Raw genomic sequence first — 20,108 nt, 5'->3', positions numbered from 1 at the left:
TAGTTAACATCTTTTCACTCGGTCTGTGTGTTTGAATGTCTTTTGTTAGCCTAATGGAAAACAAATATTTGAGAAGAAAAATGTTCGGGGTTCAAATAAGGAACACAGGAGCTTGTGTTCATGGCAAAAGGAGTGAAGTCATTTTATTTCTTTTTAATATGTATCTACAACAAGGGGGACACAGGCAAAAACGACCGACAAGTTGATGGAAATTAAAACAAAACAATAAAATAAAGTACATTTAATCAGCATCGATGTAGATTTCCAACCTTTTTTTTTTTTCCAATAAGCAACTTTTTTTTTTTTGTCTAAAGTAACTTTACAATATAAAGAAACATACGAAGGAACCTCTTTTTTTAACTACACAAGACATTTAGGATCTGAAACTACCCTAACATGATATACAAAGCAACTTCCTGCCTCATATTCAATACTGCTTTGTCATCAGGAGGAAATAATGAGGAACCGAACAGAAAAAAAACAAAAACAAAAAAATCTTTACTCCCAATTTTGCCCGAAAAGTCCTCTCTTAACCCTCCCCATCCCTTAATGTTACAGTATTATACATCAGCACGATAGAAATACAGTAATGATCAACATTGTGACGGCTTTGCTTACAGGACAGAAAGAGAAGTCGGACTGCATTTTATACAACAGTATTAAAGTACACGGGAGAAAACGCATGTTGATGCACTTTCTTTACCTCATCTTAGCAACAAATATGTCCATGTGGCTTTTTTCTCTCCTTCCTTCCTCTTGCTCCCACAAACGTTTCTCTTGCCTGATTTTAAATAGATTAGAAAATCCTTCATAGTATAGTAAAGTATGTACTCTGATCTCTGGTGTGCTGGACTGAGAGCCAGTGTCCTCTGTGCCCTGCTTTGTTTTTTGTTTTTTTGTGTTGTCGAGTCAAAAGAAGCTGAGCTGCAGTGCATCCGAGACCACGTGTCATTTGTTTTTGCACCCGGTCTTTGAAAATTCTGCCAAAAATTGCACACAAAAAAAAAAAAGAAAAAAAAAGAAAACAAATTTCCTACTTTGTATTTTTCTTTAGTCACCTCAAATGCACCATGTTTAAAACATGTGTCGATGAGTTATCCCAGAACTAACTACAGGTAATTTTCCTCCTTTTGTCCTGCTCAGTTGCAGCACAGAGAGCCCCCCCCTCCCAAAAACCCCCACGTAAATATGGGTTGTGAGGTGAAATAGCATAATCGTCTATAGCAGCTCCGGTTTTTAAGTTTCATATCATTTCTGGTTAAAAGTACACACAGTTTGCCTGAATCAGCACGCTACTGATCAACTGTTCAGTTGTGATTTGAAATATCAAAACATGTCAATGATATCAAAATGCATTTTACAGTATTTACAAAAAGAAAAAAAGAAAAAGAAAAGAAAAACAGAACAAATCAAAAAAACATGGAGAGTTGTACAAAAAAATTCAGAAGTGAAGGAGGGGGGGAGGAGGGGAGAAGAGGTGTTTGTGTAAGAATGCCAGCCTGATGGAGAGATGAGAATAAAGGGATAAGGACGGAGAAGGAGGAGGAAGAGGAGGGACATCGCTCTTTTAGTCAACGGAGCAGAGATTTGCGGCTCCCAGACCTTCCTTTCGGCAAAGCGAGCTCCAAAACAGCACAGGCAGACAAAAAGGATCGCAAAATTGGCAAGAGGACGGTGGGGTGGAGTGGACAGAACCTTTCGGGCTCAGATGGAGGACTCTGCTGAGCGCATCTGCAGATTTATACAGTTGCTACCAATTCTGCAATCGACGACAAAAACAGGGATGACACATACAAAAAGGAAAAAAAAAAAAAAGGATTTATAAACAAATAAAAAGTACATAAATAAATAGAGCTGTGCATTATTATTATTTTTTTTTACTGCAGCAAAGTTACAAAAGCAGGAGGCAGAGCTGCTGCTGCTGCTTGTGAGCAAGGGAGTAAAAAGGCCTGGATGTTTTCAAAAATCCTCAATAGGTACCGTAATGGAGGAAATAAAATCCCACCAGCAGGGGGCAGTGTGCTCACAGAAAGCCATGTGACGCGCAGCAAATTACAGGTGCTTCTCAGCGAGTCTGAATATCATCAAACCATTTATTTCAGTGTTTAAATTCAAAATGTGAAACTGACAGAGTGATATATTTATTCAGCTGATCAAGGTCGACGGCCAATTGAAAATCCAAAATCCAGCTTCTGCTAAGATGGCGACCTCTGACCTGGCGGCGATCAAACACCCTGCTGCCGTAAGCATGTCAATGGAAAACTGGGTGGATGAAAAAAAATAAAAGTGCTATTGCATGATTGCATGCACTAGCATGGAGTACAGCTGTCCCATTCATCAAGCCGACACAAAGTCAACAGTACAGGACAAAGACTGTACTGTTTGTTGCTCAGCAGCACATTTCTTTTTGTTTTTGTACAGTCTGAGCTTGACTGGCTGGTAAACTTGCACGACTTAAACCCCAGTAGAGAATCTAACGATGCAGAAATTAGTGCAAAAGGAGCCCGGGTCAAGTACTGAGTGCATATAAAGTTTTAATGAGCGGGAAAACTTTTCAGTAACTTTTTTTTTCTTTGATGGTTTTCATTCAAATTTTGTTGGAAACCGCATTTCACATTTTCATCAGCCGTCAGCTATAATCACTAACTTAAATATACACTTACAACATTCAACTCTGATTAATTTAACATTTTGAATTGAATTTCTGATATGAATCAACTTTCCAACGATATTCTAAATGAGAGGAATCTGTATTTGAGACTCGTGTGCGTGTGTGTGTGTGTGTGTGTGTTTTTGCACATGTGCTGTCTTCATTTAAACAGTGTGCCCCTAAAAACAAACGAAAAAAAAAACTTAATCTTAAAATGATAGCAATATCATAATAATAATACAATTAAAATAAAAATAAAAATAGCAATGATACATTACATACACAAAAGAATTTTGGAAAAACATGTTCACTGATCATCACAACAACTCTGTTACAAATGTACACGTACAGAAAAAAAAACAACAATGTTGTAGGGACATTGATGGCCCTCCGTGGAATCTGTTGGGAGCAAAAACAAAAACCAGTAAAGACGGATAAAAAAATAAAATAAAAATCCAACGTTGCGGTTGATGAGATTCCCAGCAGCTGCAAAGAGAGTCCATGAGGGACGGCGGCGCTCTCCGGTCTCCTCCATCCCCTCGCTCATTGTCTGGACCCCGAGAGAAAGCCGGGGAGGCTGGGGCCGGAGTCGGAGAGGAGGCCCTTCCTGCTGCCCTGCGACTGCTTCCTGCTCACGCCGGCGACCATTTTGCACGCTCCGGGAGGGCCCGTCTTAATTAGAGTCCCAGCATGCTCCAGGGCGCTCCCGGAAGGCTGCGTGGCCGCACCAGTTCCCGAAGGGAGGAGAGGAAAGACGGAGGGCGGGTTGGGGGCGGTGGAGGATGGACGCCGTCAGGAGGGAGGGGGCAAAGGTGAGAAAAGGTGTGTGTGCGATGAGGAGAGGCGGGTCAGTCCGAAGGTTAAGTTAGGATTGAAGAAAATGATAAAAAAAAATAAAAATAAAAATAAAAAAATCAGGTGCAGTCACAAAAAATTGGGGGAGAAAGATTAAAAAGAAAAAAAAAAAAAAGAAAATCACACACTCATCGTCATGTTGGGTGAATACTGAAAAGAGAGAGAGGGAAAGGGGGGAGGAGGAGGGCAGAAATGAGTGGAGATATCACTGACAACGATTAAACACTAGAGGGCGCTCAGACCCAGGCCTGCAGAGCTGCAGGAAGCACAGACTTGAGGTCTGAGTCAGGCTGCTTATACAACAGACTCCATCAGTCAGCGCTGTCATGTTTCTGTTGTCTTCAACAAACAGGAAGGGAGGTCAAACTGCTTCCAGAGATAAAGCACGCTTTACAGCGGCGCTCTCAGGCCGGGGTTCCAGAACGGCTTCCTTTCTCAATTTCCCAGACTCAAATTTACAAAACGACTAGTTTTCAGACCATCCTGGATATTTGAGCACCAGATGTTTAACCATTTGGATTTCAGTTCCTGAATTTCCCACAAATCTACTGAAGTTGGCCTCTACTCGGAGAGTGAGATAAATGGGCACTTTTTGTCCTCTCTGCTTTTTCAGATGTTCATTTGGAATGAATTGGTATTCGCAAAACATCTAGGCCAGTGGAAAAGGGGCAATAGATTCTATACAGCACCTCTTTATGATTTCTGATATCTTTATTCTGTTTCTAAAACAGAAAAAAGGCATTTCATAACAGCACTAGCTACAGTTCACTAGCTGCAATTCCTGTTAGGCTACAATATTTATTAGATTGCCAATATAAGACTGGGAGGAACCCTGACACAGGAACCCGGTTCGATGCGGAGAACAACCCGATCGCTCTATCAATGAATCAGACGTATTTTGTTTTTAGTTGACAGCAGCGCTGCAGCCTTTTATCTGAGCTCAGCTTGTTGCCGTCCCGTGAACCCCGTGGCTCTGCAGGTCGAGGGTAAGAGAGCGTCACAAATTTTACACAACGAAGGGAACCAAACCCATCACCTCCCACCCGCTACGCCATTTTAACCAGAACCAAGGTGTTTGCTTTGAGAGTTTCAGATAAAGTTCAATCAATCGGCTATAATCACATCACTGGTACAGAGGGCACAGAATGAAGTTCTAAGAGATTAGTAAGCGGCTACAATGCAAGCAGAACACAAGCTCTTACAAGGAGTAAATGTGGATAAAAGTGAGTTTTTTTGTTGCTAAAGACAAAATTTAAAGTGCTGCGTCCCAACATGTAAAGTTCAGCTTAAAAAGAAGCCTAAATCTAGAAAATATTTGAGATTTACAACGAGATTGCTTCTAAAATGAGTCTATTTTGGATCTTCAGGCCCAGATATCCAACAGCCATGTTTGAGTTTGATACGCAGGAACCAAAAATCTCACAATTAAGATTAATTTTTGACAGTGGGTATGGATTCCTTTTCGTGTTCAGATCTTAATATTCACTCATCATGGACTGAGTGTTAGCAACTTAAAGCTTTTAATGATTCATTTTAATGGAACAAACATTTTAAATACGTTTTAAAACTAAAGTTGTTTAACTTCACTCATCCCCACCAAAACTGGAGAGAGTCAGCACCATCTGTCGTCCTCAGCAGGGCTATGAAAGACTAAGCTGTTCAGTTATTACGACAAAAACAGAAGGAAGGACAGGCTGTAACATATAATGGTGTAAATGTTAAGCACGGTGTGGGCAGCTTCATGCTGAGGGGCTGACACTGTCAGTCCCAAGTTTCTGGAATGAGGAAGACCTCGACTCAACAGTGTTCTCCTAGTATTTGCAGGAATTGGGGTTCACAATCGCCAGAGAATAATTAAAAACCACAGATACTTGAAACTCCCTCTATAAACACTTTTAACAGCATATTTTAATAGTTCAAACACAAAGTTAAAATATGTATTAGTGCTACCACAGAAACCAGCATCTACAGTCTTCCTCGGCTGCACTTGGGGGCTCAACCAATCAACACTCGGGGAAAAGATTGGCGCTCCTGGATTGGTCGATTTAATTCTAGTGTCTCATTTGCGTTTTAAGATTCACTGAAGCTGCTTTACAATTCATTTCACTCTAAAAAAGAACTGTCCAAATGAATCATTAAAATAAATACAACCTCATGCCCATGAATCCAGACTGCTTTAAAATGTCCCAAAAGGGTTTGATTCAACTTTGATTTGATTTACCTTGTTGGTTTAAAACTGCAGAAAACAGACTGCATAAAAATAGAAACAAAGAAAAAATAAAGTCTGCAAAACTGAGATTTCTATAAAAAAAACATTTAAAGTTTCTCTTAATAAATTATTATAATAGGGACATATTAGCACTTTATTTCACTCCTAAATTTCAATCATTCAAACCCTCTGCTTGCATTCATCCACTGGTTTATGTCAGGATTGAGAGGACAAACCGTTAAAGGGTGTGAAATGTCGCCAACACGCTCCACTCCACTTACACTTTCGCTTTGGAATGGGTTCAAAAAGTTGCCGCCCATTTCACCGTCGTCCCGCGGCGTCCCGGGAGGATTGTTCATGCCTCCCATATTGTTAGGAGAGCTCTGGTGGGAGAGAGAGAGAGAGAGAGAGAGAGAGAGAGGGTCGAAACAGGAATAATACAAGATCTGACTGAAGCGCCGTTGGAGCAAAGAAGAAACGCTTAAAGAAGATGTTTACTCACCTTTGGCAACCCATCCATATCCCCAGACCCTGAGGATGTAAAGCACAGATTTGAGTACTTTCAGAAAGAAATAAAAAATTATGCCATTATGCGAGTCGCTAAGTCCCACTGTGTCTCAACCCACCTAGTGATCCATTCATGTGATGTGGCTCCATGGCTCCCATAGCTCCCATTGGCCCATCAGGCCCCGGTCCCATAGGGAACTGGTGAGAGGGAATTATGAATGACTTGAGATCATTTTTTCTCTCTGCGGACTCGTAGGTATAATTGTAATCTTTGGAGGCAAAGCTGAAGTGATTTAATTCAGACTCCCCGGGTTAATCCTAGCGTTTCTCAACACTAATACAGTTAGAGCAACTTCATGGAGCAACATTTACATTTTCATCTTTGCCACAAATAATTGATTCTGCAACAAAGAACTCACATTGGGTCTGTTGCCTCCAGGTCCGATGGGATTCATCATTGTGTAGATGTTTTCACTGGAGTTGGTTGAATCTAGGAAAAATAAAGCAACTACATTAAAGACAAGTTGCTTAAATGACGATGTCACAAAAAATAATAATAATAAAAAAAGGATTTAATGGAGTGAAGGATAAAGTATCAAAAATAAAGACAATGGAAGATGGGGAAAATGAGAAACGAACAATAGCAGTTGGTGGCGAGCAGAGAAAATGAAGATTGTTTAGTGAGGAAATGAAGTGAGATAGACAGACGAGTGTTTGTGACGGGGGACGTAGTTGGGTGACGCACCACCTGGGCTGGGCATGATGGGAGTTCCAGGCGGACCTCCTCCACCCGGTGGACCCTGGGAAACAAAATGAAAGGTTTACAAATCACATAAGCAGAGGACATGTCTCAATAAAGTGGCTTTATTTACAGTTTGACTCACCACATAGTTTCCTGGTGATGATGAGGAGTAAGCTATCTGCAGAGGGAACAGTGGTTAGAGCCAACTTACAGTAAAAACCTGTACAGTGTGTATTTGTATTCAGCCCTACTTTACTCTGATAATTAAACCTGTTGAAATGATACGGGTTCGGCTCTCTGCAAAACTGAACTACATTCAAAGCTCTGCGTGAAGCATAGTGAAGCACGGTGGTGGCTGCATGGTCAGAGTTAAGTTCTATGCTCTCAAGGACTTGAGGCTGGAGAGGAGGATTAGGTTCGAGCAGGACAGCAACCTCAAACATACGGCCAGAGTCTCATGGAATTGTTCAAACTGAAGCACAGAATGGCCTAGTCAAAGACCAGACATTATTTCAACTGAAAATCTGTGATAAGACCTAAAAATAGCTGAAGTAGTTGTGATTGAACTGGGAACATTTTGAAAAGAGAAATCTTCTTTTAGCTAAAATAGTTTTAGCTGTGACTGAAAGGGGAAGCTGGGCCTGTATGGACTCAGTTGCAGTCATATTATATATATATATATATATATATATATATATATATATATATATATAAAAGACATTTTGTAACATTTTATTATCAACTTTATGTTGCTCTTTCAAATTAATTCCTCAAAAATCCTGAGTATTCATTGTGACAAGCAGCAAAAGTTTGATACACCTGCTTAGAAATGACCATTTAGAATCCAGAGTAGAATATGTTCACCGATCGCCTGCTATGTTCGTGTTCAGTGTGTTCATGCAACGACTCGGACTCACTGAGTTAGCATTAGGTCCTGGCCATGGCCCCCTTCCTCCAGGACCCCTGAGGAAAAGATGGGGCAGGACAACAAACAAAAAGAGGAAAATGTGTAGAAAAAGTTGGTCAGAAGGAGAAAACACCTGAGATGAGTCTTCCTGACAATGAAAGACTAACTAGAAGAAAACATGCAACTGCTACTGCATTAAGAGAAGTCATAATCTGCAACCAATGTCATTCAAACCTGACAACGTCAACAGACACAGAGCATATAAACTCACCATGTAGTCTATACCGTCTTAGTCAAAACAATCTCTAATCCGTTTTCATGCAACCATAAAGGACAATAGAATATTAAAGCAAAAATTTTATGGACCCAAAAGCAGTTTTGTTTTAAAATAAATTAACAAAGCATTTCAGCATCTGTAGATTTTCAACTTGCTCAAATAATATTCTAGCTTCAAAGTCAATATGCTTACTGCGCCCAAATTGTGCTTCAAATCAGAAAAGCAAAAACCAGGTTTCAAGATGAATTGTGTTTAGTTTACAACTGATCCGTGACATTCCTCAGATGATCTGAAAACCTGGAAAACTCTGCAGGAATCCATGCTGAAGGAAAAACCGGCTGATGATATGTTGGTTGTTTGTGGAACTCATGAAGTGTCTGTACATGCAGATTAATAATCCTACTTCTGTTAACAGTTTCTCTCATTGGAGTCATACAGCCACTTAGGAGTATTTGTATGCTCAGCTTAGAATATGTAGAAGTATTCTTGATCTAAATTATGGAATTTATTACTTTATTTGGAAGTTACTTATGTTTGTGACCTGGATTTCCTCCAATAGGGATCAATGCAGGATAATCCCGTCGTATTTGAACTGCTTTGTAAATGCAGGTTGTGCCAAATGCAAACCGACTGTTTATTTATTCCTTAAGAATGATCCATTTCAAAAAAAGCAACCCAAAGAGTAGCAACTTTCTTTCAGCCGTTGAACTGCAGTGGCAGTAACAAGTGGAGGAGGGGAGGCACTGCTTTTCTACTGCTACTCAAAAGAGGAGAAGAGCAACTACAAGCTGACTGAGGTACCTGTGAACTAATGAGAGGGTATTTCACTGGACTTACATGTTCATTCCTGGCATGGGACCCCCCATGGAGTTGGGAGGAGGCCTCATGCCTCCGTAGTTCTAAGAAACGAGACATAAAAAAAATGTCAGAAAACGCAAAACGCATTTGAATCGGTCTGAAAGGAGAAACAAAAACCTCCATTTTCCTTTATTTGTACCTGTGGGCCCATGGCCATTCCTCTGGGGGGATTCATTCTCATCGGTCCACCCATGTTAGGATGTCCTGGCAGAAAGAAGAACAGAACCAGAGTCACACCATAAACACACAGGCACATATGTCTCAGCTCCTAAAAGTCAGGAATTAAGTCAGCAACGCAACAGACAACGCTCTGCCGTAATCCCATGAGCTGCAGGCCTCTAGACTCCAGAAGGTCTAATCTACCGCCAAAATCACAACACACTCCTCCCTGAGTCAAACACACCCACCATTTAGTTAAAAGGGCCAAATGTGCCATTTTTACATTTGCATTGTTTAAAGGTTAGATTTAGCTAGCTATTGAGGTGATTTCAGAAATATTTAAAACATTGTTGGAACTGCTTGAAGGCCTAAAGACTAGGATTTTAAATTTGAATACATAAACTACAAGGCAGAAAGTCTTCAGAAGAGTAGACTGATGGATGTTGACCACAGTATTGTCACCATCAAAAGTTTGTTTTTTCTCTCTTTGATTAAAATAAATAAGAGCAACACGAAAGAGGATCCCTGAGGAACACCTTCGGATACACAAGGAAAGCAAGAGGAGGTTCTTCAGCCTTACCTTGCGGTCTTGTTGGGTCCAAACTGTTTGGCAGGAGAGGCTGCGATCCCGGGATTCCCCCAGGCTGGGAAGAGAGCAGACACGGAAACTCAGCAACATAATAACACACACACACAGTTCATTTAATGGAAATTTGATCCAAACAGGTGATTACCTGATTTGGCATTCGGAGTGAGGGGCGTGGACCACCTGGATACCGCGGCGACATGAAAGGCTAAAGGGAGAAAGTGGAAGACAGAAAAGAGGGGAAAAAACAAGGGCGGTGGGGAAGAGACACAGAGAAAATGACATTTCTATTATTGATAAATCCAAAAGCACTCAAACAGAGGAAGCACTGAGAACACACAGATGGACACAGCGCGGCTGGAAAATGGATGACAGCATCGGAAAACTGCAGAATCAGCAGCACGTCTGACGTGGAACCGAAAAGGAAAAACATCCTTGCATGAGTTGGTGCGGTATAAACTTTATAAAGTGCACTTTATACCCAACAAGATGGACTGAAAGCTCGTTTCGAGAGCGGGTGTGCGAGAGTCTTCCCTTCCCTGTAAGCCGACTCGGCCCTGTGGTCTGCCTTGGCGCAGTCGGAGATACCTCGGGCCAACGACACGGTTCAAAACCCTTAGCGGAAGCGTGCCCACACTCTCTCGCACACAAGAAAGAAACTGGAAACCACAAGAATGAAAAGTCGAGCCGCCGCAGTTAATGGGCAAAAGCCTAGCTTCACCTCCACCGTGGCGTCTGTAGCTGCTGTAGCTGAGACGCGGCGGCTGAACTCCCTTCATGTCGATAACCAAAAACTCAGTAGGAAACTGGTGGACATGTATGCGATTGTTAATTTTGCTTGTCTGCTGTTTTATTTATAGGATGCAAGAAGTAAGTGAGGGGGAGGGTAGAGGTGTGTGCGCTTGTTTGTGTGTTCAGGCTGGAGCAGATAAGTGTGCAACCCCCCACAAGCTGCTCCGGGGGAGGGGCAGGGAGTGAATTATTCATCCCGCATGGGGACAGCCGATTCTCGGCCTTCGAGAGGAGCCTGTCCTACTGCCTCTGAATGCTTGGCTTTTTTTTAAATTATTTCTTTTATAATAAAAAAAATGGAGTTCACAACAGCAGGGGCTTCCTTTAGTGGGGAGTTAGGCTGAACAAATGTAGCTCTTGGAGGGCTCAAGGGTGGTCGGAGGACAGAGTGCAGGTAGCAAATGGGAAGAGAGAAGCTGGAGTGTGTGGGTCAGGGAATGACGGGGTGTTTGAGAGAAAGTGTTTGCTGCTTCTTACCTGGCCATGGGGTCCCATCATGGGGTTGCTGGGGTTGTGTGGGGGGGGCTGTGCGTGAGGGGACTGCTGAGAGCCGGGTGGTCCCTTTAAGAAAGAAGAGCGATATCAGATAGGGGAGGGGCCAGAATGTGGGGTTCACACCTGGAGGAAGAACCCGATCAGAGTCACAGGAGAGAGGAAAACCATATTGGTAGGGAGTCTGGAGGGAGCATTTACGTTGGAGGAGGACGTTGAGAGGAAAACGCTGCTTATTTTTTTTGGGGGGGGGGGAATAGAAACACTCCAAACTAATTGACAAGTATTATCTTTATATACAGCCTTAAAGTGACCCTGTTACACCACAAGCTCTGATCATTTCCACCACCTTTTTACGTCCCGCGACTGTTCTCCTTCCAACCACATGGGGGCAGTGTTATCAAAGGCTTACCACAACAAGCCAAGCAGAGGCACAGACTCGCAACCGGCGAGAACGCTGACCAGAAACAAAATAAACAAAACAAAAATACAGAAGCATTTCTGGAAGCCTACTTCATCACAGAGTCGAGTTCCGGTGCCAACACACAAATACGCTCATACATCATACCGCTGACTTCTCCACCAGAGACAGGAGGTTAAAAACCTCTGATAAATACGTCCCTACGCGACACCCTCTTCAGTAAGGTTCAATGTTTTACTTTTCCCCCCCTTTTCCAGCTCTCCCCTCCTAAACAATGAGTGGCAGATTCACAAATAGCAAGTGGAATTTTCCACCTTTCCCTCCAAGACATCCGGACACACACAGAGAAAGAGAGCGAGAAAGAGAGAAAGAGAGAAAGAGAGAGCGCTCAAAGTTAGCCTGAGAATAACTAGTTCAGAGTAACCTGTTGTGACATACGTCTCAAAGCAACATCCACTGCTCGGGCTCTTAAAGGCATCATCAGAAATGGTACAGTGCAAAAAGTTCTCATTTCACAACCAGACGAGGTTTTATGTGTAAGCTCCACATAGCAGTGGATGGAAGAAAAATTACACATGCTTTTGAAAGTTTGTATCTTATTTTGTTTAAGTAATCCCTGCAGGATGCATCTGCCAATATATTTCAGTGGGAGATCTTTTTTCTTTTTCTTCAGGGTTTTCTACCACTCAGCAGGGTTTTTCATACAAAAAGTTTCAGTCTAGTCTAACCAGAGCGCATTCTTCCATGTTTGCTACGTTAAACTGAAAATGGGGTTAATTACAACTTTCAACAACTATCTGCTTACCAAATCCTCCAAAGTGGCCAGATTTGTTATGTCTATGGCTTACACTGTCAACATGTTATCCCACCTGAGTTGTGGATCTCTGCAGCTCCCCCAGAGTTACCAGGTTAATCTTGACTGCTTTGCTGATTAATACTCTCCTTGCTCAGTCATTTTGTAGAAGGTCTGCCGTTGTTGCGTACTCTCTCCTTTTCTATTGTGATCAGCTTAAATCTTGTGACTAATCAGTGGATGAGTTAAAGACGAGCCCTGATTGGACAGCGCTCATTTTATTTACGATGTGCTTTACAATCATAAATGATCCCTGATATCCTTTCTTCAGAGGACCGCAACAGACTGTAAGCTGCTACATTTCCAGATCAGACAGATCATCTCTTCTGTCTCTAAACACACCAAATTTAGACGACAGTGCGAGGATAGAAAGCCAGAAAGATGGCAACATCCAGTACAGATTATAAATACACCATTGTTTTACTGTCATTAGCTAATGAGACTTGTCTGAAGAGGTCAGTGCCTCAACATATTTTAAAAAAATGAATGAATGTTGTGAGTAGGGTCAGTTTTCTTGAACACACGGTGGTTTTCAGCCAAGCAGAAACGTGGATTTAGGTCAATTGCTGAGGACTTCAATTACAAAAATGGCATTTTACCAACAAATGTCTCTAATTATAACACTGTCACCTAAAGCAGGTTGTTTCTTACACTGGTTATGCAAATGTTTGGTGCAAAAGTGCGTTGACATTAGTAAAAAAAAAAAAATTAGGTGTTAATAAGCGACGCGTTTCAAGCTGGAAAACACGACAAGTAAGTTCTAGACGTTTTCCAGATTTCATTCTCAAATGAAACAAATTGTGAAAATGTGACCCATAAATAATATTAAATACATGAGATGTATTTAATATTTACTATCTCTACCTTATGACACAAGCTGGTCCCTGACTCTAAGCTTTCAGGCCCAATGCAGATCTAATCCGGCTTTTCCTGGTCAACACTGGTTTCTAATTTTTATGTTTTATTCAAATCCCATTAACTTCCTGAAAACACACAAGCTCATTTGTGTAACATTTGTTTCAATTCTACAATTAAATCTAAAACTGGTCAAAATTGGTTGATTTTCAGCCCTGACCTGACGACTAGTCAGTTCCAACCGTTTTTCCTCCAACCAGTGAACACACCATGCTTAGCGCTAGTGCTGTTCAGTGCGGCCGCAGTGACTGAGAGAAGACTTACTGCTGACTTTGTTCTGTATAAGTGAAAGGTTTAAAAGTAGGTTGGAGGAGTGTAAGAAGGCAGGTCTGCATTTCACTTGGGCTGCAGGAGAGAGTAAGACTTTCAGCAGACAACAAGAAGGCAAATGAGAGGCCAGATTGTACAATTTGACCCTTTCGACCATTAAGCCAACATGCTGGATTTGGAAATGTTTTAATATAGTAAACAAACCATATTTTCTTGAATATACACACAAAGCTGTTTGCATAATGCTACCCAAACTAACTGCTAATTGCTAACAGAGGATAGTAAAGACAATTTGCAAAGTTTAAAAGTGTATGACAATTTAAGTCAAACCTTTTTTTTCCTAACACCATGTGATGTTGCCACTGCTCTTATTTTAAATAAATAATGACCAATGAAAACTAAAAATGGCATTTCAAAAACCTTTCGAAATATCTGTATATTAATCTCAAACAGAAATTTGAGTTGGAAACAAATGACAGTCTTACAACAACAAAAAAACTCTGTTGTCAGTGCTTCTCTATATGGAGAAAATTTAAATAGTCATGCTTTTTAATAATCCATAAGGTGCATTTGTTCTGTAAAAAAAAGACAAGCATATTGTTCAGAAAAAAATGTGCTAAACCGGCCTTCAAATATGTAAACATTTAATTTAAATCAAAGTTATGTGTGAAGGGATCCCTTAATGTTTAATAAAAACACAAGTAGGAGCTTGCTGTTATCAAATATTTAATTATCAAAGCAACAAACTGATAAAAGCTCAAAGCTTACTGGCACAAAAGCCCCTCTTCAAACTATAAGGTGGAAGAAATCTTTATAGCTGTCGCCTTGATCTTGTTTGAAATGTAATAAAACAGGATTTGCCTCCTGTGCAACACTTAACTTGTAGGTGTGTTGCTTCTTACATGCTCTTTATGTTTTTTTCTTATGGAGTCAGACATGCCACTGACCACAGCACTAATAAGAATAGAAACAAGATTCTGCATAATGTGTTGTGAAGCAAAGCAGCTCTCTTGAAAAATAAGTTCCCCTGAACACAACAGACACACAAACCCGCGCCCAATCTCACTCTCCCACCGACGGTAAAAATAGCACTTCCATGCATCTCTCGTCGTCACCCCCCCCCCACACACACACACACTCACTCCCCTCCTTCCTTATTTACAGTCGTGCTTTCACTATTCCTCACCACCAACGAGCCAGCGCACCACTAGGATGTGAGGCCTCAGTGCTGTGAGCAACCATCTTTTACATTTCCCTCCTCTTTTTCCACTCTAATTTTCTTCCTTCTATATTGTGTCACCCGCGTTTTAGCTCCCACTCTTCGCCGCTACCTTATCGCGCCTCCTGCCAAATGCCACCGCTGTCCATCACGCTGCAGCCTCGCAGAGGATGTGAGAGCATGTGTTTTTTTTTTTTGTTTGTGGGTGCTCGCACACATCGGTGTGCCGCCTTCTCTTCGCTCTTAGAGGCTCTCCAACACGGAAACCCCTCCCCGCCCCCGTTTGGCGCTACAGAGCTGGGACGGGTCAGAGAGGGGACGGAAACAGAGATGGATGGGTGGAACGGAGAGATGGACACGGGATGGTTGAAGCGTCAATGGAGTGAGAACCGAGCCACAGATGAATGGACAGAGTCGGGTCGAGTAAAGTCTTAGCTGGTTTTGAGTAAATGATCGCCCTCATTTACTCAGAAGGTAAATAAAACTCCCAGAACTGCAAACCTGAGTAATAATTACAGTGAGCCGCTTAAACAGACATGTTTAGTTGAGTTTGTGTCTCATCTTCCCACGCTCACCGAGAACGTTGCAAATAACAATAAAAGATATTCACAAATCAAAACTACTTCATGAAACATTTACACCTCTGCTTAGTGTTTTGCATTTATCTGGCACCTCTAAACACAGGCACACAAATTGTTCTATGTGAGATATTCAAAGCTTCGAACGTTGATTCATAACCTAAATATGGTTTTGATTTTATTTTACATATCTTAAAGTATCAAAAGGGGCCAAGTGTGCTCTGATAAGTGTGTCCATGCCACACTTATCAGATTTGAATTTATTTATGAAAAAAAAAATTTGAGAACCATGTATTATTTTCTGTCTATCAGACAGTAAAACAAAACAAATTTGTTAAATTAAGTTCAGTGGACAACTTCTGAACAATTAGTCTTCATACTACAAAACTGCCTTTAAATTTTAAACTACTTGGTTGTTTGTAATCTTTTTTGAAGAGTGGTCAGAGGGATGAATGAGAGACACTGACAATATAACAAGTGGGCAGAGAGGAGGCAGGTTATACCTGGAAGAAGCCTGGAGGCATGGGACCACCTGGCATGGCGTCGTTGGGGGGCATGTTGCCCATCACCGGGCTCGGCGCCGCCGCCGCGCTCTGAAACACACAGATGACAGCTAAATCACCCTCCGCTCCACAACGCCAGCGCACTGGGCATGAAATCACAAAACCTGTGTAACACCAGTTCATGCAAAATATTTAAGGACTTTGTTTAAATGGAAACTTAACTCGTGTAACAACAACAGTTTCCCTTTGTTGGAGTCAAATAACAAAGCAGTGTTCCTACAGATTTGTCCAAACTTTTCTAGTCCGATATACCGGTCTTTTTTAAAGGCTTAACCTCCAATATTTAGGATACATTTCTGCATTACTCAGGACTTAAACATGGAACCTGTTAAGAAGGAATGAAGGCAAAAAAGAAGGGAAGAACAGACTGATAACACTTTATCAGCATCTTTTCTTAAAACAAAAACATTTGGGTCGGAGAGAATTTATTAAATCAAAAAGGTCAGACTTCCATCATGTCAACAAATGAGCACATGAGATAAAACCAGAGAATTTAAATGTGTTAAATTTTTTTTCTCATCCCAACAACCAAAAAAAACCCAACAACCTAAAATCAAATTCAATATTTTTCCAGATTTGAAGATGATGCAAAATCTGTAATAATAAAAACCACAGAAAGAGATGTAGAGCAGCTAGCAGGCTAAACATGTTGCAGTGTGTTCTCGACAACACGCGTAAAACAAAATACATGTTCAGAGTGCTTACATAAGCAAGCTGGGAAAAAAACAAAAACAAAAGATCAGACTAGCACTCAGAAACATGAACGGGAAAATCACACAGACACACAAAGAGTTGCATCACAGGCTTATAAAGTGCAGCCCCTCAGTACAGAGAGACAGACAGGGGAGGGCCGCAGGCTACGGGCGAGAACAGAGGGGTGGAGGGGGTTCAAGACCCCCGATCCAGCAGCACGCACACCTCCAGAGCGCTCGGCGTCCATGTGATGCTACTGTACGCCTGGAAGACAGGATTGCCGTCTAATTGCACACACATGTACGCAAACACTCTCCGTTCTTCCTTTATCTGTTACCGACACACAGAGACTGAAACAACGCGCCTCCCTCCCGTCATTATGCTAATTCTGCTTGTGAACATGAGCAGGGCACTGAATCCCAGGGGTAGACGCGGGGTCGCTGCCTCCTTGCCTCCTCACCCCCCCTCTTCCTGTGTCCTCTGTACAGCTTCCTCTGCTCCATCAATGACCCCCTCAGCCCCCACCCCAAACCCCCCTTGTGCCCCGACCGTTACACTGTGCCTCCCCCTCACAACCTTTTCTTCTGCTCCTCCTCTCAGCCCCCTCAGTCCCCCCGCCACCCCCACAGTAGGGTGTCAGCAGCTTGCAGAAGCTGTTGCTATGGCGACAGGTCCTATCTGCACTCTGTCCCCCTGGCATCCCCCGCTCCAGGAGCGCAGAGAGAGAGTAAGAAGATGCAGGAGAGAGAGAGAGAGATCCAGAGAGTGAGTTTGGAGATAGAAGAGGAGTGAGAAAGAAATAGAAGAAGAAAAAGAGGGCTAGCAGGAAAAACCAAGATATTGTTTGGAAGAGAAAAAAAAAAACATTTTTTGTCGTTCTAGTCGATTTGCAGATCTTTTCTTATTGTTATGGAGCATCATTGTTAATAATTCTTCACATCCACTTTCACATTTGCACAACCTAAACCGAATGCAAACTAAAAAGTGTGGAGACCGAGCGACTGCCGCCAGCAAGATTGGAGCGTAGATTTAGCATGCAGTCGGGCTTTATCAAAACCTACTGGCCTGAGGAAATACTAAAGGATCCAGCAGACTTTTTTTATTTTATTTTTTTGTGCCATCAATATTTCTTCTTTGTTTTCATAACGAAAAAGAGTAGCTTGTTGGTAAAATCTTGCAAAAACTCTGACTCATACAGAAAGTCCAGTCAGCACAGAAGGTAAACAAGGACTTCTAATGCTAAAGAAACCTGCAGGTAGAGGAATGAGGCATTAATAACAAGCTAATTAGTTCATTTTAAAAGTTAAGTTGAATAATTTCTCTTCCTGCTGTCAAGTTCGGGAAAAGTCGGCTGCTGAGAACCACGCAAGAAACACACAGTCAAGAAGCTTTAATGCTTGGCATAAAGCACAACTGACAAGAATATATTCCTTTCATTTAAAGCAGCTAAAGGTAGTTCAACAAAACCCATGGGACACATTTTCAAATGCCTAGAAATATTTACGCTGTTTAAACCATAAACTGCATTTTAATGGCCTTACCCTACGGAGCTGCACGGATGCTGTGTCACAGCGTCGAGCGGGAACATCTTCCCAGAGCCGCTTTTTGATGTAGCCTGGGTGAGAATAATACCCCATCTGTACTAGAAACAAACCGTGTCCCATTGCGACGGCCAGTTACACCACATTTAAGCCAATGACACCTAAAACAAAGCATTCTGATTGCTGATATAATAGCAGAATATGTTTCAGTTCACTTTTGTGAATTCTTTAAGAAAACACGTCAACGGTTTAGGACCAAGCACACGTACCTGTGGGCTACCGTAGATTTTTATATAGTAAATCACCAGCAGAAATCCAATAATGCTGCTAAGAGCTTAAAATCTGATCACAATCTCACTGCTGATCAGAAATGTGTTTAAAAAAATATCCACAGTAAAACTACGTCATCACAAACCACAGGAGGTTTTGTGTGAGCTCTGTACTGCCATCAGGCAGGTGAATTAAATGTTTTGGTGAAGTTAGAAAACTAATCAACAGCAATGTTGCTGACATTAATATAAATTGTAATTCATCCATTTTTTCCTCCTCAAATGTACCTGCTTTCTATCATCCCTGTTATCGGATGGACAGACAAACGGACAAGTGGATGGATGGATGAAACTTTTAAACAAAGTTATAAGGACAAAGTCTTTAAATACTTTCCCATACTTCATAAAGTATTTCAATGAAATTTCATACTCCATATGAAACCTGGTGACACTGTGACTCATGTAGGTTAAATATTATCTTTACTCCCGTTCAGCTCAAATATGCAGCATGCAACAGAGAAATGATAAAACATTTACTGGCTCAGACGTTTTGAACGAGAATGTCTTGACCCGGTTTTTTACTTTCTGAAGAACTGGTTAAGAACCAACTCGCCCAGCGCTGGTTTAGCACTGGAACGTCTACTTCTCGTGGCAGAAAACTACAACTCAGACATTTCTAATCCTGGGCTTTGGCTCACTGCGAGGACAGTCATGTTGTGTTTGCTTTTCGTCCTCTGTACAGATCCCAAACGCTGATGAATAATCTATTAGGGAACAAAAGACTCGGAATCTGATTGGGTGGCAGAGCGCGGTATGTAGATGGGTTATACAGAATAGCATTGATCCATACCTCTCCATTTCCCTCTTCCCCTCGCTCACCCGTAGGACCTACCGGACAGATCAATAGTGCTCAACACATTATTGACCTCCGCCTGATACCTTTCACAGGGATAAAGACAGAGACATAAACACTGGATGGCAAAAAGGGAGAGGCAGGAAGGGATGGCGAGTTCATGTGTGTGTGTGTGTGTGTGTGTGTCTATATTTGTGTGTGTCTCTGCCTGGAGAGGTACTAATCTACATTCTGGTTCACACTGATATGTACCTTATCACTGTCTCCTTGACCTGCTGTCCTTAGCGCACACAGAAGAAGGGGTGGGGGGAGACGAGGTAAGGGAAGGAGGGGGACAGCCTGAAGGAGTGAAGGAGGGAGGTGGTCGACAAAAAAAAAAAAGAAATGAAAAAGCTGACAGTGGTGATTTAGGCGATTCACCCGCCCCGTCAAAACGGAGCGCTTTAGTCGACAAGCAACAGGACACGGCTGAAACTCTTACAATCACGGCTGAGAAACAAATGCTTGTGCAAACGCCATCTCTGAAGACCCAGCTGGTCCTCAAAACTGGCACCGTAAACACACATACACTTCCACAATAGGCTGCTGCCAAGGTAGCAGCGCCCAACCAGACAGGAGGAGGAGTGTGCACAAACGCTCGGCAGCGCTAATAACTCTGCAGACACAACATCCACTTAGCTGGGGCTCTGGAGAGAAGGCAGGGGTGGCTGCAAGAAAACAAGCAAATCAGAACCTAACCAGAACAAAACCAGAACGCTCAAATCTGAAACATTAAAGATTTGATGTTCACACTCGTATTTACCTCGTAACACCATGAGCCGTCAGCATTTACTGTCAGTAAATGCGCACGGCTTTTACTGACTGGGATATTAAAACTGGGGTGTTTCTATACCCCAGCT

The 20,108-nt window shown here is 42.0% G+C and overlaps 1 protein-coding gene across 4 annotated transcripts in view; it reads right to left on the bottom strand.

Annotated features, from left to right (window-relative positions):
* The window catches only part of LOC103458469 (single-stranded DNA-binding protein 3), a 44,958-nt gene that overhangs the window by 1,830 nt on the left and 23,020 nt on the right, over positions 1-20,108 (bottom strand). The window contains exons 5-18 of one of the 4 annotated variants that reach the window (XM_017302553.2): positions 15,794-15,883; positions 11,020-11,103; positions 9,899-9,958; positions 9,745-9,808; positions 9,145-9,209; positions 8,985-9,046; positions 7,881-7,926; positions 7,106-7,141; positions 6,970-7,021; positions 6,641-6,711; positions 6,341-6,419; positions 6,217-6,245; positions 5,996-6,097; positions 113-3,655 (exon numbers count right to left, since the gene is read on the bottom strand). In XM_017302553.2, the coding sequence (XP_017158042.1) occupies positions 3,626-3,655; positions 5,996-6,097; positions 6,217-6,245; positions 6,341-6,419; positions 6,641-6,711; positions 6,970-7,021; positions 7,106-7,141; positions 7,881-7,926; positions 8,985-9,046; positions 9,145-9,209; positions 9,745-9,808; positions 9,899-9,958; positions 11,020-11,103; positions 15,794-15,883 (870 nt within the window). In that variant the 3' untranslated portion in view covers positions 113-3,625. Of the gene's footprint in view, positions 1-112; positions 3,656-5,995; positions 6,098-6,216; positions 6,246-6,340; positions 6,420-6,640; positions 6,712-6,966; positions 7,022-7,105; positions 7,142-7,880; positions 7,927-8,984; positions 9,047-9,144; positions 9,210-9,744; positions 9,809-9,898; positions 9,959-11,019; positions 11,104-15,793; positions 15,884-20,108 lie in introns of those variants that run through there. The other 3 variants (XM_008399305.3, XM_008399306.3, XM_008399307.3) reach the window with 3 other exon arrangements.

Source organism: Poecilia reticulata, chromosome 22, assembly GCF_904066995.2.
Source record: "Poecilia reticulata chromosome 22, P_reticulata-male-v2, whole genome shotgun sequence".
Classification (NCBI taxonomy): domain Eukaryota; kingdom Metazoa; phylum Chordata; class Actinopteri; order Cyprinodontiformes; family Poeciliidae; genus Poecilia; species Poecilia reticulata.
This window is presented reverse-complemented; position numbering and strand designations above follow the sequence as displayed.